The following is a 24,433-nucleotide window of genomic DNA, read 5'->3' on the forward strand; positions in this document are numbered from 1 at the left end:
CCCACCCAGATGGGGAAATGCTGAGGTCAGAGCAGGTGATCAGTAGAGTCCCTTTGGACCTGAAATCCCATCAATTCATTAATTGTTCTCAATCAAAACAGCATTTTCTGATAAAGAATGGTTGGAATGAACTCTCATACTGCAGAAAAATAGCTCACTTGTGTCTCTCTGGATAAGAGGCAAGAGTTTCTGTCCAATCAATGCAAACTTTGACATTATTTCCTTCTAATGTGTCTCCAGCAACCAAAGAATATTAAGGTGGTAGCTGCTGTGCACCTGCTACAAAATGGAATACACTGATGATAAGATAAACCAAGGAAGGAAGGAAATGCATTCAATGAGCCTCTAAAGTTCCTAAATTACAGACTGCCAAGAACAAACGATTCCTATATACTTAAAGGCATTTGTGTGAAAAGAAAAAAAGAGAGTGAGTGCTACAGCCTATGCTGCTCACTGTGACAAGTGTTAATGAGTTCAAGATAGCGGTGGGAGGGTTTGCAGCATGTTTCAGCACGATGATGAGGAAAGCACGTTGGAGATCCGTTGGTAACATTTTCCCCCAAGCACCCAAGGACCAAACCACAGGTCTGACATTAAGGATAATGGTGACAGTTGTTTTGCGAATGAAACAGTAATTACCAGAAGAAGGAAAAATGCCACCTTTGTATTGATAGAAATATTTGTAAGCTGACTTTGTCTCCTGCAATGGCAAACATTGGCCTTCCAGGACTGCAAGCCATCCAGGGTGCGTTTTTGGGTCCCACAGAAATATGGTCGTATATCCTGTGGATCTGGTGAAATGTTTATCGCTAAAGGAAGTCACAGGAAGTAAATGCTCTGATCAAGGAATCTGTATCCTATATGAAGAGATTCTTCTGCCAGGGTGGACCACCACTAAGCCAACAGGGACTAGCTGAGATGTTTCCCGCAGCAACTGGGCTCAGCTCTGGAACAACAGTCCTGGTGGCTTGGTCCTTCTAGAACACAGCAAACTGCACAGAAAGAAGCACCCCACATTCCCTCATCTGAAGCAAAAAGGGACAAGACACGAATCCAATCCCTGTCCATAAAATCCCTGATCTCTTTTCTGTGGTGCTGACTCATGTCAGTCCTAGCACATCGACCAAAAACCTACTTTTAATTCCTAACGGGATGACTGAAGTAAAAGGAATCCTTTAAGCTCCACTGGCCCCCAAGGTAGGGAAAACATCAGCCACTATCCCTGCATAGTACTCTTGGGATGTCACAACATAGCCTCCTTCTTCCTCAGCCTTTAACCTGTGACACCTTTGCTGACTTGAACAGAACTTGGAAAAGTTTATCACTTTTCTTCCTTGCATTTACATTTGGAGGGTCAAAACACTTGTGAATGAGAGTGAAAAGGAGAAATGAGGTTTTTTCCTAGAATAAAAAAATCCATCTTCCTTAGCAACACCTCCATAATTTTTTGTTAGATCTACCAAAATATTTAAGAGAAGAAAGTGGGTCATAAAGATACTTTAAAATATGAGAAGCGGTGACAGTTTAACGTGGTAGGAGAAGAGCTAGTTAAAATGTTATAAAATGTGAGCCTTCTACTTGCCTGGATGGTTTAATGGACATAGTTGTCATTTTAGCTGCTAAAAAGATATGTCAGATTTCCCTGTGCTTACATGGCAATTTTCCCAAGTAGATTGTGAAACTGAGAAGATAAGTTCTTTTACAACTCAGGGGGGATCTGCTATTCAGTTGGATAGAGAGTGTGGAGATAAGAAACAGCAAGTCTTGGTTTCTGAGAAAAACTTGCTTGCTTCCTTCCTAGTGTCTTTAACATCCTGCTGTGCTGTCAGCTGTCAAAACGAGAACTTCAAAACACACTTTCTCCTTTTCTGGTTGTTTGACTGTTCAGAGAAGGTGAGTTTCCCAGAGCAAAACTTTTTCTCCAGGATGTATCCAAGTGAAGACTTTAAAATTCTTTGGGATATAAAATTAAATTTAAAAAAAAAAAATAAATCAATCCTTCTTTAACATATGCCATGAGCAATTCTGGCCTTAAAGATGACAGCAGCTTCACTGACATCAGCAAAACTACTTTGATTTTTCCATTGGCATACATCAGAAATCAAAATTGGACCTCTTTGTCCAAATACAGACATCATTAGCTGAAAAATACCTCTCAGGCTCTTCCTTTTTTCCCAGTCTGTGAGGTGCTGGCGAGCCTGAGCACTGCAGATACCCTGGGACTCTAGGGCTTTGCCCGCGCTTGGAAAAGCACCACTCCCTACATACTGCATCTCCTGCCTGCTTCACGTTTGGAAGCATCAGCACCAAAAACCAGCTGCACAGAGACTGAATACACAGATACCAGCTGTAGGTATATGACTTGGAGATGCAGGATCCATGCAATTGCAAACATTCATTGCCAGAAGAGAGTTAACAAAAGCAGAATTTGTGTTTCAGCAGCCTGCAGTAAGGTAGTGACCAAGGGTGGAAAATCAGCAGCATTGCCTCAAGTATTTTATAATAGCAAGGCATCAATTTTTCAGTAATTCAAAACTGACACTAATTTAGCAATGTAGCAGTCTCTTATGACTGTTTTAACACCTTTTTAAGCTTAAGAAAATAGCATATTCTGCCAAAACCTCCCATTTATTTTAATAAAAACTAATACCAAAAAAAGAGAAGTTTCACAGCCTCTCCTGACGAGTTGCTGTGAAGTTTGCATGGGAGCAGTAAGTGCCCATCTTCAACTGCCAATTGAGAGCCAAGGCACTTATCTTACAGTTTATATAAAAGTCAGAAATTATTTGGGAACCTCATTTACATGCTGTGCTGCGGAGTCTCCAGTTCAGTTCCTTTGCAAATCTCACCCACCTACACAAGCAGAACCACGTTTTTTCCTCTACATTTTTCTTGTATTACTGGCCCTTGCAACAGCTGAAAGTCAGGTTGTGAGAACATGGAGGACCTCAGCGCCTCGCTGACAGTCTGAGTGACTCAGAGATTGCCAGGAGATGTGTTGCTGCCAACTCGAGATTTCCTGTGAGTCTCTCTCTGCTTGGTCTCCTTCCACACAGCCTGGCTTTATTTACATTACAACATGAGAGTTTCGGTTGCCACTAAAAAGCAAAGGAGTTGGTCTTGTTTGGACAACACCAACTCTACAGGCTCCAGAACCAAAAGGGACCGGGGGGGGGGGTGGGGGGGTGGGGGGTGGTGGTGGTGGTGGAGAAGACCTGATAGTTCTTGCTTGTGTAAATATCATGACTTTAAGCTGGTCCCAAAACACATTTTTGGAAGTGAAAGACAATGTTGGAGCCAAAGCATGAGGCATTTTTTAGTGGTCCCTGCTGAAGGAAGGTCTTGGACTCCATGTGGGGAAGGTGACACAATGCATCTTAGAGACAGTGAGGAGGAAGGACCATGAAACAACCATAGGAAGGTGGGAATGTCAACCTGAGTTGCAAGAATGCCCTCAGGGAAGTCTGTCGGCAGGATTTTGTGCAGCTAGAAACATTGCCAGAGCAATAGGTTCTCCCCAGGCATTTCCTTTCCTGGGTAAATTACATCCAGGAGAAGATGAGCATGAGAAGTGAATGAAAGAAACCAAGCAGAAAGGAATTAACTGAACTCTTGGCACTCTGCTCAGAAAGGGTTTGCGCGCAATGTTAGCTGAAGGACTTGGATCTCCTTTTTCCACACCAAGTAGCCCATCCCTGGGTTGACTATCTTGGGCCCAGCAGTAATGTAAGAGTCACTATTTCCTTGAACTGAAGGAACATTTTTACCTGCTTGCACTAGGGAAGAATAAAAGTTCTTGTCTACCAGCACTACATGAAAAGGAAAAGAAAAACAGATTTTGTAATAGACTGCCTAAGATCAAAGCAAACCATCTTTCTCCATAATTGGATTCACTCTTTCAGGCTTCTGATCTAAAACACGATACTCAGGATTTAGCACACAAACAAATCATCAGTTTGTCAAGGTGCCGAGAACCAGAGTTAAGCTGAAATACTCCAACGTACATACCCTCCAAATTAACTCAAACCCCCTTGCACGGGACCAATTCCTTCCATCCTGCACACATACATATTTCCTGACCCAAAAACCCATAAATTGAAGCATTTAATATGAGCTTTACTCATCCTGCTGGATGCTGATTAGTTAAAAAATGCTAGTAAGTAACAGATCCCAGAGAAGCAACTGTTTATGCTCTCTTAACCTAGCCAAGGAAATTTTCTATGGTGGAAAAACTGCCTCACCACACAGAGTGCCATAACCGGGAGGGTATTAATAGAAGGAAAAATATAAATGCCTACTTGTTTACAGTTCTGAATTTAACTGTTACATTGCCAGAGCAGAGAATATCATTTGTCTAGAGACACAGAGCAAACCCTAAGTGCCAAGCACAAAACCCTGATTCAGTGGGAGTGTTTCATAGGGGCCAAGCGTAGAAGTCCAGGGTCTGGACAGAGCAACTCTGCCTCTCTGCTGCACAACTAAAGCAAATGTATTAGTTGGTTGTTTTGGGGGTTTTTTTAAGCTTTAAGAAACACACATAATCTGGATTTGACTGTGCTCATATTATGTAAGCATAGAGGTCTCAAAGATAATTGCATTCCTAAAACTTTCATGCATAAAGTTCCTTGGAGAAAGCAGAGCAGAGTACTGTGTCTGACTACCCACACCTTACTGCACAGCACAGAAGCCACAGAGAAAGCATCTTCAGAAATCTCCCAATGTGGAAAATCTGTGTCTTGGTTTGAAATCCATCCTGAGGTGCAAGTGTAGGAAATCAGGCTCTGCTAATCCCCATGCTCACAAACCAGCGTGTTAAAAAGGGAACCCTGGCAGCCCGATCCTCTCAAGGCCACTTTAATGCTGCCCTGTCTTCAGTGACTTCAGGCAGAGTTCCATCCTGTGCCACACATGTTGATGTCTGGGCAATGTCTGCTGGCTCCAATGAGACAAGAGCTTGCAGCATGCTCCAAAGCACTCAGATAACTCTTAATAAATAACACCTATCTCATAAACTCCGACCTTATTTTAAGATCACTTCATGTTCCATTCTTGCCTTTCATACCCAGTAGTGCACCCTGTTGCAGTCATTAGGTGAGAGCACAGGGCTGATCTCAGGAGTGAGATCCTTCCAAAAACCACATCTTGTGTGAAGGGTCCCCGTACCCACTCTCCAACCTCAAACCATGTAGTGCTGTGTGCACCCACCACACACAGTCTTTATATTTGGCTTCTTCAACAGAAGGAGACAGGATACCTGGCAAGATGTCCGAGTAACCAAATTTTTAAAACAGGCTTGGATACCTGTCTTGTAAACACATTAATATCCTTTAGAAGAGAGAAGCAAGGAGAGCCATGTGCAGTCTCTTGCAGGTGACTCTGAGAGGGGTGGTGAGTCAGGTATTTACAGTATGCTCCATCCACACTTGCTGAAATTTGAGCTACATACAATGAACCACAACCTGATACTGAAGCCACATTTTTCCACCATTTGCCATTCTCTTTCTTTCCATGCTGAAAGGTTACCTGGGATTTGCAGACCTTTTTACCAAGGTGTTGACATCTCTAATCTCTAACTTATTATTCACCTCGGATTTTACGGAGTAAGAGTAGGTTTCACCCCACCACCCCTCAGCAGAGTATCTGAGGAGACTCACCCACCCACCACGCCCAGCAACACCACCTGCAGCCACCCCCCATTACCTGTGCAAATTTCCCAGTACACATCACGCCGTTCCAGCGCGGGACAGTGAGACACCCGGGATGACGCAGCAAGTAGTTGTCTGCTCTGCCTATGAACGTGTCTGGATACCCTGTCACTGAGCCATCCAGATCATGGAAGACAGACATTTTGTCACCATCATTATTGTTGTTTCCAAACCACTGGCCTGGTCTGCCAAAAAACACCTTCAGCCCAACCTAGCAGGAGAAAATAAGAGGAAAAATTAATCATTAGCCTACGTAAGGACTTGGGTTTGCAGTGTTTTAACAGTCAAAGCAGTTCCACAGCTAGAACTAGAAAGCTCTAATGTTGCAGGAGGAGTTTGGTTTGCCTCTTCTATTTAGAAAAATTTCTGAGTGTACTGGGTTTTCCCCCTTGCTTCTTAATCCCAGGAGATCTCTTCACAGAAATTAGTTCTTTGAAATGCACCCGCACAAACACGTATTCCTTGAAATCACACAGCAATGAACTCTGCGGTGGCAAGAGGAAGAGAATGACTCAAAGGGTAGGGAAGTACTGGAAGTTTATTAAATTTATGGAGGAATATCATGGCTGTGACCAAGGAAACAAAAATCACTAGATAGTTGATGAATTTTCTCATGTATTTTCAGTGACTGTTCCAGGCAGTTCTGAGAGTGCTGTTTTTTCTCTAACTGTTCCCCTAAAACTTTATGAAGCTCACAAAAGTGACAGCCATTCTCAGAATGGGCCCTTGTGCACATGCTGGTATGTCCCCTAAAGAATTCTTTTTTTGGAAGGAGAAGTAACAGGAATGAGCATAATTCCTCATTATACACAACTCTGCTTTCAAGATTTTTCAGTACCTAAGTAAAACAATCTGTCCTGGTACCAAAATCCAGCAAAAAACAACCCCAGGAAACTGCAGATGCTCAGCAAAAAGCCATGGAACATTTTAATGTCTGCAGAGAAAATTATTACAGTGCACAACGATTAAGTTCTGAATTAATCAAGAAAATAATCAGTGCAGGTCAAGCACCCTGAATGAATCCTGCAGCAATGTGCATAACAGCAGGCGGCATAAATAGCGACTGGATCGCACCGACCCAAAGAACTATCATTTGTTCCATTTAGCCCAACTGATTTTAATTGGGCTGTGCACATGAGTAAGGATTAGGGTCAGTGGGATCAGGCTGCAAGTTTACTGAGGGCTTTAAAGGCTTTATTTTAACAATAATAAACAGAAGAGTTTAGAATAGGAGAGTCATTGTGATTCTGAGTTAGAGTCAAAGTCCCGTTGGCCGACCGCTGCAGCAAGAACTACTTGCAGAACAGAAGCCTTTATTCCTTTGAAAATAAATTAGAGCCTAGAACCATTTGTCTGCCACTTTCTTGTCTAGGTATGAGTCTCAAAAACAAACACCTGAAGCAGTCTCATTTAAAAGAGGGTCAGACACATGGAAGTTTAATATGTATTTTTGAATGTTTAAAACCTTTTCTTACTGCACTGAAGGAAATTTTTGCCCAAAGGGCTACTTGGCAAAATAGGAGGATCCCAAAAGTTGTTTGTTTGTTTTATCATTTTAATTTGTAAAAGAGGATATATTAAAAAGAAAGAAAGCATAAATACTGTGCAGCCTCAAAGCTCTATTATAAATCCTATGAGACCATGCATTTCTGGAGTTGAATACAAGAACAGGCACTTCGCTGGGGAGAAGTCAACTGTGCTTCAAAACAAACCCAGGCACAGCCAGTGCAGCTTACATATGATTAATGTGTTTCCAGCCAGCAACGGACAGTTTTGATGCTAATGCCAGTCTGATCACTAACATTCTTTTCTAAGAAGTCTGAGAATCAGACACAGATTCACAGAATTGTAGGGGTTGCAAGGGACCTCCAGAGATCATCGAGTCTGACCCCCCCACCAAAGCAGGTTCCCTAGGACAGATAGTACAGGTAGTTGCCCAGATAGGTCTTAAACATCTCCAGAAAAGAACAATCCACACCCCCCTGGGCAGCCTGTCCCAGGGCTCTGTCACCCTCACTGTGAAAAAGCTCTTCTGCATGTTGGTGCGGAATTTCCTGTGCTCCAACTTGAGGCCATCGCCCGTTGTCCTGTCCCAACAGACCATTGAAAAGAAGCTGGCCATTTGAAAAGAGGTTGGCCACTTAACAAAATGAAGTGTTGATGAGCAGTGTCACTCACTCTGTACACCGAGGCACAGTGGTGCACTAAGTCTGCAGTTACGGCTATGGCAACATATCATTTTTTCTAAGTGAACAAACATGGAGGGAAAAAAGACTCAGCTCCTCAGGTATGTCCATGTGGAGCTAGGAATGAGCTAGCAGAGTGCACAGAGCCAAAGCCACACTACTATTGACACCTAATTTTCATGAGATGCAGACTACCTGGGAGTGATACGGTATAAAAGGCTACTTGAATTACTTGTCTGAAGCCTGACAGGGAGACCTGACAGGTGATGGTTATGTGAGCCCATAACCTCTTAGGAATATGCTAATTCAACCTGTCCAAAGGCAGCACACATAACACAGCTGCAGACAACTCCTGAAGACTGCAGGAGAAAACACTTTCTATATTAAAAATCAATGAAATACTGGAAAACATCAGAGTATCCCACAAGTTTTTTCTAAAATTCAAGCCGCATCACCGTGATTGTTTTAAGGAAAACGCTTTCACCTCTATTTTACCACCCAAGGACCCTGCCCTCCTTAGTATGACTTCTACTCTGCTGGAGGGATGCAAGCCCTCACTCTGCAAGTTCCCTTTGGTTAGGAGTCTCTTTAGGGTTTGGGGGTTTGTTTGCTGCCCTCTTTTTCAGACGATAACAGACTCACACATTAAATCAGTGTCTACTTTTCTTTTTCCTATCATAAACTATTTGCCAACTTCCGCTTTGCGCAGAAACCCGGCACAAAGACAACACAGGCTAAGCACAGTAAAGGCAACACTGGGAAGTGCCCATCTCCTAGCTAGACAGGACTGCAATCCCATGGGAGTCACTAGACTGCAGCCAGGAGCCAGTTCTGGCCTCTCTGAGCTCTTCTGAGAGCCACAACCGCACCCGTCACAGACCACTGGGATTTCTTTGGCACAAGTAATTTCAGAGATGCCATAGCGCTGGCATCACTAGAGGCAGAACAGTCTTGGATCCACCCTAAGCTCCTGGCTGCAGAGAAGCATTAGCTGGAGGAACTATTAACAATGGATGTGAACTGGGACAGTTTGAGAGTCTTCTGCACCTGCTGGAGGTGGCTTTGTTCACGGAAGCCCAAAAGGACATGCATGGCCTCTTGCTTCTCAAAAGGGGTGAATGGGTTGCTATTGTGTGACTAAAAAGAGGTATGTCAGGTCTTCTTAAGAACTGACACACAAGTGTCTTGTTTGGTTCTGGCTCTGGGCTGGCTGGAGTCATCTCCTTTGGGCCCTACAAGTCCTAGTAGCTGACAGTAACCAGATCTTCAGCAGACCACAACCATCGGTCATGACCTCAGTTGGGTTAAGACCAACTACTGTTCCCACTGCTTTAAATTAACTTTTTTTAAGCACCCTTTTTAAAACAAACAATTAACCAAACAAACCTTGCAATAACATTGCTATTGATAGCTGCACAGATAGTTTAATATGCAAGGTTTAGGTTTGTCAGCAGAAACACAACTAGAATACTTTTTGTGGAGCGCGATGTTTAGGTCTTCTGGTCTACTTGAATGGTTTTTTATGCTGGAATTAAGCAAGACCTGACTGGCTTTCTTATTTTTTTTTTGTCTAACCAATCTGCTGATTAGTCTGATTAAGTATATAATTATTCCTTCAGCATGACTAATAGTTTTGTCACCACTATACAATTTTCAATGATGTTTAGTTTCTTCTTAAAAAACAACTGTAAAAATTATTGTCCTTTAGGGACTTATTACTTAGCTACCCTTTAAAAACTAATAAAATTAAGCCTGGAGATGGAAAATTAATTAAAACAGTCTTCAGGCTCTATCTTAACCAGTCAAAGACATGTTGTCCCATATAGCAATTAGGTATAAAACAATAAACATGGTCCTTCAAATCTGAAATCGGATTTAGCACATCTGGGTTCAATCCAGATAAAACAGAGTCGAAGTGAAAAGTGCTGGGATGCAGGTGGTTACAAACACAAACTGTAAGTTGGCAAAATATCAACTTTAAAAATTGATCTTGGAAATGTACACACAAGAAATAATTATTGGGATAATGTAACTAGGTTTTTTGTAATGGAGTGACATTGTATTATTTAATAAGCCTTGCAGAAGTAGTTAGTAAGGCTTCTGACCATTTTTACCTTGAGAACCTCAGATCTTAAAGGCAATGCAGTACTAAACTGCCTCTCAGACAAAAAATGCTAGGACATTTAACAGGCTCACTGGCTGCAACTGAAGCACCAGTGCTAAGGAGCTGCATTTTCAGCTTCTCAAGAAGTAACCATCCCCTTTGCTTTGCTCCCTGAAGCATCTAAAATAACTAAGAACTCTTCAGTGAAATGCACAGGAACTCTTTTTGTGAGAGGAGCAGTCAAGAGAGTGCAGTCCACGTCATCCTTTCATGAAATACCTGTTGTTGGTCTAAAGTGTATCAGAGAGGGGACAGACAAACTAACTGTGTGCCAGAGGGAATGAGGTTGGTCAATCCCAGAGCAATGGAAATTTCCTCAAGATAAAGCCAAACCTCAAGCCAAAGTTACTACAGTTCATGGACGTCCTAACAAGCATGGACATTGTTTGAAAAAAGCTAAGGAGAAGTTATGACCCCTGGGAGCAGGTCAGGTGGAATCTATCATTTCCGTAGCCAAGCATGCAAGGTCATGATCCCTGAAGGAATCCAGCACAAGGACAGGAATTGCTCAGCATCCTACGGCTCCTGTCAAGGCAGAGATACAGAGCCCCATCCTGCTGTCACTGCTCAAGGGAAGTTGTGCTTGACAGGAATTTCACTGCTGACCTCAGAAACCAGGCCACAGCTTTGCTTACAACTGCATTTGCTTACTTCTGTAGCAGGACTGTATTGCAGCTCACTGCCTCCTGACATCTCCTTTGTGCTTCACTCAACCTCTGAGGCCCCCAGCACATAGAACCTGGTAACGCTGCACTAAGAGAAACGTCTGGATTTTCTGATCACAAGGTGAAATCTTCCTCTCTCAGAGATTTTTTAACGCATGTCTGCCCTGGGATAAGTCACCTTCACATTTTATGGGATTGTAAATAATGTTCATTTTAAACACACACACACAAAATGTTGCAAAATGAGTCAGTTGTATGCACCAATGTAACATGCATCACTGCCTGGAAATCCTGCCCTAGGATAGATCTTTCACTGCTTCTAAAAACTTCAGAAACTTGCACATCTACCAGCATGCATTCCTGCTTTTCTGACTTACACTTTTCTCCATCAGGATCTGTGACACATTATTCTGGGGACTTATCTGCCAGGAGTTTTTCATGAAGAACCCAATGGCACTCGAGTATCTGTCAGCAGTCGGGGTGAACTTCTTGAAAGTGCATTTTGCCATCCTGACAGGCCCATCATAAATCTGGAATCCACGAATCGGGAACGTCCTGTGAGATTTAAAAACAAACAAAAGTCTGTGTTAAATGCTTGGGTAAACTTTGAGTCTCCTGAAGGAACAGAAAGGTATTAACAAGTAGCTAAACCATCTTTCCTTTCCCCAAACTGGGATCTGGATGGTCATCACACAGTTATTGAAAGATGAAACTGCTGAACATACTCTACAATGTAAGGCTCAAGAATAAAAAAATATTAAATAAAAAATTACTCATAAGCTTGTCTAAGGCTTGTAAGCGGGGGTAAAACAGTTCAAAACCCCTTTTCCCAGCCACCCAAGGGCTCATCACCATGAGGAAGACACAAAAGGTTGTGGCAGCATTCCCATCAGCTTCCCTGTTCTGAGTAGATGGGTTCTCAAAAAAACAAGTACCAAGTGTGCAGCACAGTTTCTCCTCTCCCTACAAGTCCTTTCACAAGAGATCCTTAGGACCTAATCCACAGCATTTCATACAGAAAAGAGATTTCTGCAGCATCAGTCCATGGATATGTTGTCAAGACATCAGAGTTGAAGGAGACACCGCTGGAATCACAGGTAAGGACCTGCCTCTTCCATGGTTTGTTTTGAGAAGGTGCCAAGTTTTGCTTGGCCCTGGTTGTGTTTGATTAAAGGGTGGCCTGCATCAGCTTTACAGATGGTGATGAAGCTGGCTAGTAGTGGCATGGAAGGGTAGCACAATGCTTACTGCCTGCAGAAACAGCTGTTCAGACATGATAGCCACAAAGTAGACATCACAAGGGCACACAGGTTCTCTCCAGCCAGGAGGTCACTGAGGCCCACAGTCCACCTTAGCCTTGACATTTTTCCTTACTGGTGGGCTCCAGAGATCCAGAAACACATTGCCAGTTGGAAAGACCAGACACAAACATTGTTTCTTGACCATATAATTTTTCTTCCTTTTCCAGAGCTGTTATCCTACTAGTTGGCTCTGGTACAATCCCCACATCCCATTTTGCACTGTGGCAAAATATCAGGTGTTTTGGCATACTCCTTCCCAAGAGCATGTTGCTTAACAGTATCACAGATGACAACACCTTGTTTGAATTGCAAAGGAGCTTTTTTCCAATGCAATTAAAATAATACCACCAATACTAACTGAGGAAAGCTCCAGTTATTCTTGCTGTCCTACACAGATCCCATTCCTCTGGCCCTTACGACTGAGTCATGGATAGTCAGGGCTGTGTCATGACATGTTTGCTGAGTACTGCACATTCCTTGATTTTGTGTTCATCATAGAGGGACTAATGATTGGTAAGCATCACCAAAACCATACGTTAGAGTAGAATTCAGGTTTGGGGAAGCACACATCACTGGGGTACATGGGTAGGCACTGTTGTTAGAGAGGAGGCTGTGCTGCTATCAAAATAACTTACAGCTACTGAAAGACAAATAAGATGCAGCAATTAAAAATAGTTTCTACTTTGTCAAACCAGCCATGATTGCCCAGCTACGTTGGCAGGAGGGATGGTGGCATGGTGTACAGGAGCTGCACCATCAGCTCGACGCAGTGCTACTGAAGCACTGCACAAAAGCCTTTTGGTATCTCTCAGCTTCTCAAACGCATTCTCCAGTGGCTAATAAATTAAGCAGAAAATTAAATCAAACACATGCACTTGAGAATGCTCTCAAGCTGTTGGCCTAAAGAGTGAGTTTATCCGGATGCTTATTATTTCTGGCCTGTACAATAATTTAAACACCCGGTACAAATTACTCCTTGGTAGTCACACTCATTCCTGAGGCTTTTCTTCAAGCTGATGCTAACGCCAAGAAGAAATGGCAGAAGAATAACTCACTTATTTCTGGGCAGTGTTCTGTATTCTCCATTTGCCCCTCTTCCCCAGTAGCTGTTTTGGCCACCCTGAGAGCCAACGTTGCTGCTTTCTCCAACAAAAATGGATCGTGTCACCTCCAGGCTGGAGCCTTCATCTGTCGGGAAAGTCCCATCACTACAAGCAAAGAAACACCAGGTAACTATGCAGCACAGCACAACTGATTCATTAACACTTTTAATTACACCACAGACACAGTACAATTTCTTTCTTAATTTGGAAAAAGTGCATGCACCAGTTTAACAACTTGCTTTAAAATCTCTTTAGAGACCAGAAAGTTAGTGCAAACGACCATTTCTCTGTATTGAGTTGCTTGGTGCATTTTTTAGCTGCATCTCTGAGGTCAGAGGCAGACATGACTGACTCTTTGACACTTTCTTTGGACATGGCCTATTTTTTCAAAGTCATTTGCAAGAGGGGATGAGACAAAAGGTGTCTACCTTGCTCCTGCTCCAACAGAAACCTGCTGGGCCACCACAAGGGACCATTCTAGCCAACCTACCCACATGAGCTATGGGTGATGTTGCTGAACTAGGCTAGAACAGAAGAAATGTCTCCCCAAACACAGAGCCAGATGTTTAGTCTACTGGTTTAGGACCTACCATGCAAAAGGAAATATTCAGCAATTACGATGTATTCCCCAGACGTGCTGAGGAGAAGAGAATGAAAGGCTAAATTGCCCCTTGTATTAACGCCTGCACAGGGAAGACTTGATGTGGTCTGGGAGGGAAACATGAGGTTTTCTCGCATCTTGCAGGAATTACCAGGGGAGTGTCTCAGCTTCCACTCTAACATTTTACACTGGGGAGGGGGAAACTGGAATAAGGTCAATTTTAAGAAATTACCTTGCCAGAGTGAGTCCGATCCCATTGTCTGAAAACCTGGGATAGAAGAAACACAGCGGTGTAAATGAGGAGGAATGTCTGCAGTGAATCTGGCCTAAAGAGCTGTGTATGTCTGCAGCAAGAGGAATGACACAACAGGTAATTACAGTAACATACCCCGAGTTGCGGAAAATAATGTCGCCGCCCCTGGCCCAGGCCCCGTGGTCATTATTTTTAAAAGCAATAAGACCATCAATCACGGCAGGAACCCGTGGCTTTTCAGGATCAGCATCTTGATGTGGGTGAAACCTGAAACAAGGAGCCTAGTTAATGTGGGATAGGAGACATAGGAACCGACCTCAGACAGAGGAGGTCGTGCCTGGCAGACCTCATTTGGCTTCCAAATATCACCCAAAGAGGTGATATGCCTTGCCTCAGTCAGGCTACTAACTTGATCTCATCTCTGTGCTTTGGTGCAAAGCAAGAAAACAAGAAGCATTTGTAAGGGTAAAATTCCAGCCCCAGTGAAATCAATGGGAGATTTCTTACTAGACTTCAATGGGCCCATGATTACTCCTTAATTTGATTCAGGGTGATTTAGAGGCATAGAAAACATTTCTCCCAAGTCACTTGGGTCTTTTTGTAATAGTCCTTACAAGGCCCACTGAGAATCCCTGGATTGATGCTAGAAAATCAATTAGGCGCTTTCAAAAATCTCATTCAGCAAAGATAATGGAGTAATTGGAGCTGCTTTCCTTGCATGTACAGACCAGACCTCCATATGCTTCTGTGTCTGCTGAAAAAGAAACTGTCAGAAGAAAAAAGGATTTGCCCTGGGAATCAGGTGCTTCTCAATGATTTTCAGGCTATTTCTTGCCACGCTGGCTGTTAATGTGTTTGAAAAACAAATCTTGTTTCTGAGCCTGTTCTCACATCCTACTTCTTCCAGCTGATGTCCCAAGGAACGTGCTACCTTGGTGTCAAAGGGGGTGGCCCGGGAGGGACGTCTCACAAAGGAAGGCAAAGTCACCCTTCCCTTTCAACTACAGGGGAGCACTGAGAAGATCTGGTGGAGGAGGATGACAGCCATGGCTTAAGCAGGAGCAATGGCTGATTTCTGCCACAGCCTCCTCACACAGACACACTGGGCTGCAGTGAGTGAGAAAATGGCCTTAATTTACCTGTTTCCACTCTGTGAAAGGAAGCTCACAGACTTTAAAGCAGCTGAGAAAAAGCTTTGAGGCTACTTCATTTTCTTCATTAATTCCAGTCTCAGCAGTCTCTTACACCATCTTTCAGATATAAATTCTTTTAAGCAATGGATAAGAAATGTTGTTTACCAACTCACTAACAGAGTAATGGGATGTGGTTCCCCTTTCACATGCTTTACTGCTTAGCCCTCATAACCCCAAGTGCACATGTATGGGTTTTGGTCAGCAATAACCCAACAATTCTGTGCATAGCTATGACGTACTCATCTCTGCACACCAGAGATAGCTGGTGTGCTTTTCTTCAGATGCTCCAGCCATAATGAGGCACTAATGATCTGCTAAATCCAACACAGAAGCCAAGCAGCAATACAAATATCTGAAATGAAGCCTGCCCTTACCTGGCATTATCAACAGTGAGATACTCCCTGGGATCATCAGCGCTGGCTCTCGTTGTCTTCACTCCTTTTCCAATAAACAAACCAGCCTGAAAATGTACATGACTCCAGTTACTTTAACAGACAGAGACCAGAGATCCCAGATTTTTATCAATGGATGTGGGCAGCCAGTGCAGGCACAGCGAGCGGCTGCAGCCTGGGCTTTCTCTTCCCTTTCCATGTCACTTGGCACTCCTCAGCATGACATTAGCACAGGATATAGCACGCTGAAGTCAGGACAGAGCTTGCCCTGCCATGTGTTATGCATCAGCATCTTGGGCTGTCTTCTGACCCAGAGCAAGGCACTGAACTCCCACTCTCTCTCTCCCTTGCAGAAAGCAGCAAGGGACTGTGCCAAGCACTTGATAACTTTCTGGAAAAAGAGTGTTGTTAAGAAGTAAAGCTTTAAATAAAGAGTGACGAGTCCCCAGACAGTCAAAAGAGAACATGAGCCGCTGTGGCTAAGTTAAAGACTTTGGGCTAGAGCAGCAGCTGTCATGGACCAAGATGTAAAATATACAAGGCACAGAGAATGGCACTGATTCCAATCTAGAATCCTGAGAAATAAGTTAAAAATGCTTTTTATAGCTTACAGGTTACATTTTCATGTAAACAGTATATTTGGGGAAAGTGTTTTTCTTGGAATTACCCTTGAACTTTTGGTGTCATTTTTCAAAGGTGATGAGCAGGCCCTGGCACAAATGACTTTTGCACCACTGTGGCCAACAGCAGCATTCAGTGTCCTGTCTGTCATTCCTTAAATCCCACTTAGCAGTAGGTGTATGGCCTGGGCATCCTCCCCATTAACACAAGCACCCAAATGGAGCACCTGAAACAGGAGCCCCATTCTGCTCAGCAATCTTTTTAGATCATTAGAAAGAGCACCATCCCCCAAAATTGTTTTTCTCTTGGTATAGTGTTAAAAGACCACTGTCCAAATGTAAAACACCCATGGTCACCTGATTTTAGAGCACCACACATGGTCGGCCCCATGCCATATTGTTTTATTTATAGTAACATAGAGAAATCCTCCACATGCCTTGAAATTGGAGTGGACTCTGTTGTTGTAAAATGCTCCCAAGGGAGTATGTTCAGCCCGTCCCTCTGGATATTGCCCCTCAGACTGTCCAGTTGGAACCCGGTGGAAGATGTACCATATCCCAACATCCTAAAAGACAAAGCGAGGTCTGAGAAATGGGACACTGCAATTAATGACACAGGTTGCCCTGGGGACTAAGGGTTTCCCACTATGCTGGCCAGACTTTTAACCTGAGCCTGCCAAACATGTGTGAGTCTCAGGGAAAACACACCAGTCCATGCCCTTACACCTCCCAACGTATCCTTTGGGGTGGGTGGTGGGGCCCTGGGGCACACACATGGGGTTTATAAATGCATATATTGAGGGTGGAATTCAGGTGGCTCATTAGGAAACCCAGTCATCTCTATACAGGCACGCTGAAGGAAATATGATTTGGGCAAACATCGGAGAGAATAACAAGGAGAGAGCACACATTTACATATACAGAGGTGACATGGTATTGGGCATTTAACTATTAGCTACTAATAAAAAACAAAATTTGCTATGAGACACCACGCAGCATTTCCAGCCACAGTTGTGAGAAAGAAATCAGTGCAAGAACTGCAGGCAAATACTTGTTCTTAACACAGGCAAAGGTTGCAGAAACACATAGCCAAACTTCACGATGACTAACTAGAAATACATTGCCATCCTGCTAATGACATCAGTAGGAGTAGAATATATGGGAACTGGAGGCAAAGTATAGCTCTTGCTGTTAAATGGTTTTACCTGAGCACCAGCTGCTGCATTCTCTATTAAGTTGTTGTTTGGATTTGCAATCCAGAATGTGCTGACAGCCCTGAAAAATCAAAATCAAAATGATCCTAAGCAGTGACCGAACAGGAAGGGATACATTTTCATAGCACTGCACTGGACTTGAGCCACAACTCTCCTGTTGACTTTAAAACTCCACACAACCTTTTAATGATATATTCTTTAAGGAAAAGAAACCATCGGGTGATGTCAGGCATGTTCATTTATGGAGCCACATGCTGAACCTATTGTAAATTATATGAGACCATTAACACAAAATCCATGCTCTGTTAAATGCAGCTTAAGGAAACCCAATGTCTTTCTTTTTTTTTAAAGTTAAGCAGCTTTGGAAAACGTCTGAAAAGTGAACTTCTGGTGCATTTTTGGAAGTTCGAAGGCAATGGCAGGAGGTAGGGGATTCTCTATGGATTTATGAAGTTTCTCTGTGGAAAATGAAACAAATTTCCTTGCAAGCTGCAAATGGCTCGTTAAGTAGAAGATTAAGGAGATAATATTCTCATGTTTTTTCAAATAATGAATTTCTGCCTCAGAGGGAAGATCAGTACTAGCACAAACAGAAGCCAAATAATAGCTATTAAAATACTATAATTTGTTGTCTTCATTTGATAATATCTTTTGCGATAATAGAGGCCACATGTAAAAACACTGTAAATGGCTTCTCATCACCAATTAATTTGACCATTCTAAAAAGAAAAGTTGAAATTTTCTGCTTATCTACCTTAACTACTACATAATCAAGAATCCACGGTCCTTTGGATCCACAGAACCATTAAATACATGCAAAATAAATCTCTATTAACTATAGAATCAACCTTAGCATTTCAACAACGATTTACTTGCAAGGAAACACCCTACTTAAATAGTCGAAAGGTTCTCAGAAATGAGAATAATTGCTCAAATGTATCTATGATTCTTGGGAAACAGCAATAGTGATAACCAGCAACAAATATTCCTTGCTCTGGATTCATGGAGGTGTTAACAGATAGCTTCATGTGGTCAAGTAGTTAAATTATTTTTAAGTGAGAGGTGGTAGAAAAAGGTACAATTTTTCATTTAATATCAAATAGCACCTTTGGAACCCAGCTGTGAAGTATAATGTAAGTGCAAAACCTGCCTACAGCTCCTGGAGCACTTACATGCAGTCGGTGCTGGGCACAGGAACGTAACTGCCATAGACGTGGCTGCGGATGGCAAGGCACATCGCCTCACTGCGATCCGAAGGCAAGATCGTTCCTGCCCTCGTGAGGAGCCCCAAGTTGTGATAAAAGGTGTTGCGTTGCTCTGTCCCATCTTCGAGGAAGAAACAGTGCCCCAGAGTGTCATAGCCAATGGTATCTTTTACCTGGGAAAAAAGTATAGGGGGCATTGATTGTGATGAATGTGCTTTGCTTATCAATAAATCGCCAAAAACGCTCATGGAGTGGTTTCACCACCCCTTGGCACCGTGGGCAAGCAGCACTTCTATAGGCATCGGTCCTGGAGCTAATGCGAACTACATGGGGTTGGCATAGCTGTGACCTGATCTTGCACAGCAAAAACTGACACTAAAATTACTCTGAGGAAGATCACAGGCATAATTAAAGGAAAACTGCAAAATATAGCATTTAAAGCTGCCCTCAGCTCTAGGAGAGAATACTCAGTTTGGTGCATGGGGCAAGGATCTGCATGAAGATACGTGTATCCAACATGATAAACCAACAAGTTGACCTGGTTAATCCAGAAATGTTCATGACTCTAACAGTTCCCAAATAACATAAGAAACTCTTTAAAATGCACCATGTGAAGTAATTTATATTAACGAGGTTTCTGTTCTTTCTCCTCTGCTCCCAGAAGGAGCAGGGCCATGTCATTCCTGTGATGATCAGCCTGGGCAGAAATGGTATTTTACTGTTTCAGCCTATTTAAGATTAACTGACATGCACAGGGATATTGCATTAAACCCTAATTTGACCAAGAGGACTTATCACAAGCCTCCTTTGATGTAGTCTTATGAAGAAAAATTCAGAAATCCTTCTTTTAAATGTAAATACTAAACCAGGCTAGTTAAAATGCCAGCTATTTGTTCCTAAACCTTACTGAAACCTAACTTTGCACTCAGATGATCCCTGTCAGTATATTTATTCACTCTTCAGGCATACAAAATTCCTGTTGACGTCAGAGCTATGTCCATGTAAGACTACAAGATTAACTAATATTAACCTACTTGGTTATTCCTGTATGCAGAGGGACACTCGAACTAAATCCATTTCCAATTCATATCCTGTGGTTTCCCCTTAATGGGCTGGAACCACACATAACATCTGGAGCCACAAGCAGTATAGTCCCCATAGGTATATCTCCGCTGCATTTCCTTGTTTTCCCAGCAGTCACCCTTCAAACTTGTCATCTCACTGCTCTTGTTCCTGCCTTAATGAGGTGTCCAGGAGAAAGGTACAAATGAGGCACAACACAGGTACCAGCTCCTAATTGAGAGTTGTGGAACTCCTCCAAGACACTGCATACAGGTGCCATAGCTCTGAGCGAGCTACAAGGAGGATAAAGGAGAACCTACACTGAATGTGTACCTACCAGCTGAGTCTTGGAAATATAGATAGGGAACATATTTAGATAAAAATGCAAGCATTCCTGCCAGCCTGCTAAGAACAGGAGGTCTGGGTATTTCTACTCTTTCAAACAATAGGCAGAAGCTGAGCTTACAGGGTTGTGGAAGACTATTTTTGGAAAGAAACTCTAACAGCTAACTGCCTGGTGTTTTACACAGTGTTTCAATTGTAGAGTTTCATTTGTCTGAATATAGCTGAAGTTTGGCCAACCTGTCCTTCAGACAGCTGCATTAAAAACCAGCCTTGTATCTGAAAACGGCTTTTAGCTTTAACGAATGTGATTCATCACAGCTCCAGAAACTCATGGCAGCCCTGAAAACCTACATCAATCTCTCTCCTAACCAGAAATGACATAACTTAAAGATCACCTGCATTTGCACTGAAAGATAAGGGCCTAAGGCATCAGATCCAAACCCCAACAACTGATCAATTCTGTCATATCACAGAGAGAAACTACAACCTGGGCACGGTGACAGTGTATTACTGTACGTGTCAGCATGAAACACCATCCACAGTGCAGGCTACAGCCCCGCTGGCGTGTCCAGCACCAGATGACTATGATCCCTCTGAACACTGAATTATATATAGTTCAGCAACACAATATAAGTGACCTTTATGCACTGCAACACTAGACATGAGAGACTACAGTAGCCTGTGCAGGCCTGACGTGTGCCAGGGCAGCGAGAGGCGTGTCGCAGCCCGCTTCCCCGCCACGGTGAGGAACACAAGCTGCCGCCGGCTCGCAAAGCGGCGCAAGCCTGGCACAGGGGAGCAGCAGATGGGAGAACAGCCCTGCAGACAGCACCACAGGACCTGCACACTGCAAAGTGCAAGCCACAGCGCTCTGGCAACATACTTGTACAATGGCATCTTCTCAACCCTCAAAGCAGGGAGGGGAAAAAGCAGCTATCTGGTTTATTCTGCCTCAAGGGCTGAAGTTTCCTAAGCTGATGCTAAAATGAGTACTGTCTATGGCATTTAGCTGCCTTGCTCTGATATATGTGCTCTTCTCTGGAGCTGCACATTATTAATTTATTGTAAAGCAAGGCTTTTGATTACATTTTAATTACTCTTCATCTTAATGACTGTATCAAAGCCACATGATTCTTCCACAGACTCACACACTTAACCTTTGCTATAAAATCTGTTCACTGATTCATGGACCCAAAACCCTCAGATTCAGATGGGGGGAGGGGAGGCTGGATCTCACACTTGGATTCTTGATTTCACAACTATTACATCCCACGCATGCAGATAAATCCTTGACAACCTAATTTCTGATAAAGAGGAAGAGCATACACCATTCTTCTCAGGACCAATATTAACATACGGCTTCATTTCTCATCCCAGGCAGGTTCCTCTGTTCCAGAGCTTTAATACCAATGGGAAATGGGAGTTAAACTATACCCACATGTACTGGGCAAGTATCCTGTTATCTAAGGGCTCTGTACACAAAAGAAGGGTCTACAGCCAGAGCAAATCAGACATGTGAGAAGGCAATCAGTAATTTTCCGTCATCCAGACAATACAAATCCAGTTCAGGGTATAGGGAAAGCATACCTGATTGTACAAGACCAGCATTGCAATTTCATGAATTCATCAGTTTGGTGCGACAAGAAATAGAGGCACCCACCAGAGTGCACCTAGGTTGTGTTTTACACAGCTTTATGTCCAGGGTTGAGAAAAAGTTGTCAGGAAAAGCATGGGAAGTCACAGACAGTTCAGGGAGTGTCTCTACCTGAGCACACCTGGGATGAATGAGGAAATGCCCATGGACACCAAAATACCGTTCAGGGTCCTGCAGAGCACACAGCATTAGGACATGCTGGGACTGGAGCAGGAAACTGACTCTTCCAGCTGGGACATGTATAGGGTTTTTGTGGGGTTTTTAAGTTCCTCTCCACAATGTCCTTGCAAGTATTTAGGTCAAAGCCAAGTTCCTGAGGGCTTTTCTGGCACTGAAGCAGCCATTTGGGTCTGTCCCTCTCATATTTCATTCCCTTTGTCATGTGAATATTTCCGGATATATTTCACATTGCCCTGACTTGAACAACCTCTATCTTTTTTTATTATCTTTGCAAATTAAAGGTATGTTGCCTCAGTCAGGTCCAGGAAAGGTCCATTGCTTTTGCTTTCAATGCAAGCTCTGATTATCACAAACTCTCCAGAATATCCATGGCAAAGATTTCACTATATCTGCTCACACCATTAATAATGTTAATTAGACAGTACTAAGAACCTGAAATTCATTCCAAAGAGCTGTGCTACCAGAGCAAAGGTCCTAACCTGGACACCAGTCAAATGAAGTTGACAAGTTGGGACATTTCTTGGGGAAAAGATGCCTTGTTTCAACATTCTGATTTCCCTTTGCATCGCAAACACGATGCTCTTACTGTTTAGCACTGCCTAAGCAAAGACATTAAGTTGGTACTAATAAAATGTGTCTCCTACCAGAAGGCCATGAGTTCCATGTATGGCAACACACCTAGAGAAGCAGTGGTGGATAGACAGGTTATCAAGGTACGTTGGGCGTTTGTATCCTCCTCTCTCATCCACATCTGCAGCCAAGTGAAAATGCACAGGGTAACTGCCCAGGATTTGCTGCCCCATGTTTTTCAATTCCACTCCTGACATGTGAACAGAGCTAAAATTCCTTAGGATCTGATGAGACAAATGTAGATCCAAGTAAGGCATTACAATATAAACGCTCACAATGAAGTAAAACACATTCCCCCTCCCATTAGGCAATATGTTTGCAGAGAAAAGAAGGGCTGGATCTCAGGAGGAGCTGTCAGCTCCCTGCTCTGACTCACAGCAGCACAGCGTGCCTGCAGCTTCACACCTCCAGGCACGGGGCTGCTAAGTAAGAGCTGCTGAACACCTCATGCAGCATTAGTGACAGCCGTGTGTGACGTAGCTATAGGCGAGGTGCTCCCACCAGCTACAGAAAGGAGTACCACCAGGCTCTATTTCCTGGCAACTTCATCTCTGTGGAATGAGTTTAAGCCAGACCTGCACAGCTCCCCAGTTTCCACCAACTGGTAGAGGAGCAATTTTACACCAAGTCCCTGCCGCTGCAAGACTTTGCACTTCCACCAAGAACACAGGGGACAACCAAGAGGAGGCAAAGCACAACAGGGCGAGACCCAGCACTTCCCTGAGCCACAAAGGGAGCAGGATTTCTCTGCAGGAAGCACAGTTTCTTCAGTGACATCTCACAAATTGTGTAACTTCACAGCAACACCACTAAGAGCTAAAAAAATCTGCTAAAAATTCCCCTCTAGCCTGGAGAAAGGTAATGTTTTGCATACATGATGAAGAAAACAGCGCAGGCATGTTGTCAGCCTGGTTTTGCAGAACAAGCCAGTGAGCCTTTTGCTTCTTCATAGGCAAGTATACTTTTTCCTCCAGACATAACGGTAGTTTCATGGATATATTGCTTATTTACAAACCACGAAAGGAACTATCTGAAACCATCTACAGACATATGCATTAAAAATGACTCACTTTAATATGTCCTCCGAATGTGTCAAAGGAGAAAAATTGGCATTGATTTTGTCCATAGCAGGACTCTTCCATCTCTCCTTGAATAAGTATATTTCTAGTCAGAAGACCAACCTCTGCCCTCATATCGACACCATCTATGACTTCTCCAATGTGAAGATAAAGTGGGCTGCCTGTGAAAACCAGACACCTTTTTATTCAGGCTGAGCACAGAATCTTCATTGTTGCATGGTCCTAAGCAAGTGCACGCCCTTCATTGAAGCAATTGCCAAGTCTGGGGACATGCCCAGCTGTCAGCACCTGACCCCCAGGTTTCTACGAAGGACTGCTGACTCCGGTCAAACTTTCAAGTCCCCATATAATATTAAGGCCTTCAGCTTTCATATGTGGCCATATGTTTATGGGACAAAAACTAGTTATAAAGACGATGTAGAATGTAAAAGACAAGACAACGTTAATGGTTATCACAAAAATGAGTGGCTTGGTAAAAATATTTCATACCATCGATTTTCACTTGATTACGTTTACATTCAGGGCAAGGAAGAAGATTAAACTCTTCAGCTTGATGCATGGAATAATCTGTACTGGCAACGACAATCCTGTCGCCGGGTAACCAACTCGTAACCTCATCCACCAAATGAAGAATTACCCCTTTGGACACTTCCACTTTAAATCCATTACGAGGCACCCCTGAAAAATGAAGCAATCAATTACTTTTTATGGCTGTGCAAGACAGAACCATGCAATTAGCCAAAGACCATAGCAGCTTAATTTTTATCTAGCTAACTGTGTGTGATAGTAGTGCTAAAGCCATTGAATATGTCAGTGTCATCCCTTCGTAGGCAGCTAAAGCATTACTTTGTGAGAGTTCTGCCATTGGTGTGGTCCCCACC

At 43.2% G+C, this 24,433-nt stretch overlaps 1 protein-coding gene across 1 annotated transcript in view; it reads right to left on the bottom strand.

The window, feature by feature from the left end:
- Positions 1-24,433, bottom strand: part of LOC311194802 (cell surface hyaluronidase CEMIP2-like) — a gene marked incomplete at its 5' end in the record, with an annotated part of 55,787 nt that overhangs the window by 22,434 nt on the left and 8,920 nt on the right. The window contains 12 exons of the mRNA XM_084268015.1: positions 5,701-5,916; positions 11,098-11,275; positions 13,077-13,229; positions 13,958-13,993; positions 14,114-14,245; positions 15,546-15,631; positions 16,621-16,749; positions 17,389-17,458; positions 18,570-18,775; positions 22,488-22,697; positions 23,544-23,713; positions 24,042-24,230. Coding sequence (XP_084124141.1) covers positions 5,701-5,916; positions 11,098-11,275; positions 13,077-13,229; positions 13,958-13,993; positions 14,114-14,245; positions 15,546-15,631; positions 16,621-16,749; positions 17,389-17,458; positions 18,570-18,775; positions 22,488-22,697; positions 23,544-23,713; positions 24,042-24,230 — 1,775 coding nt within the window. The remainder of the gene's footprint in view (positions 1-5,700; positions 5,917-11,097; positions 11,276-13,076; positions 13,230-13,957; positions 13,994-14,113; positions 14,246-15,545; positions 15,632-16,620; positions 16,750-17,388; positions 17,459-18,569; positions 18,776-22,487; positions 22,698-23,543; positions 23,714-24,041; positions 24,231-24,433) is intronic.

The sequence above is a fragment of the Gallinula chloropus genome, assembly GCF_964237585.1.
Source record: "Gallinula chloropus genome assembly, chromosome: 9".
Classification (NCBI taxonomy): Eukaryota; Metazoa; Chordata; class Aves; order Gruiformes; family Rallidae; genus Gallinula; species Gallinula chloropus.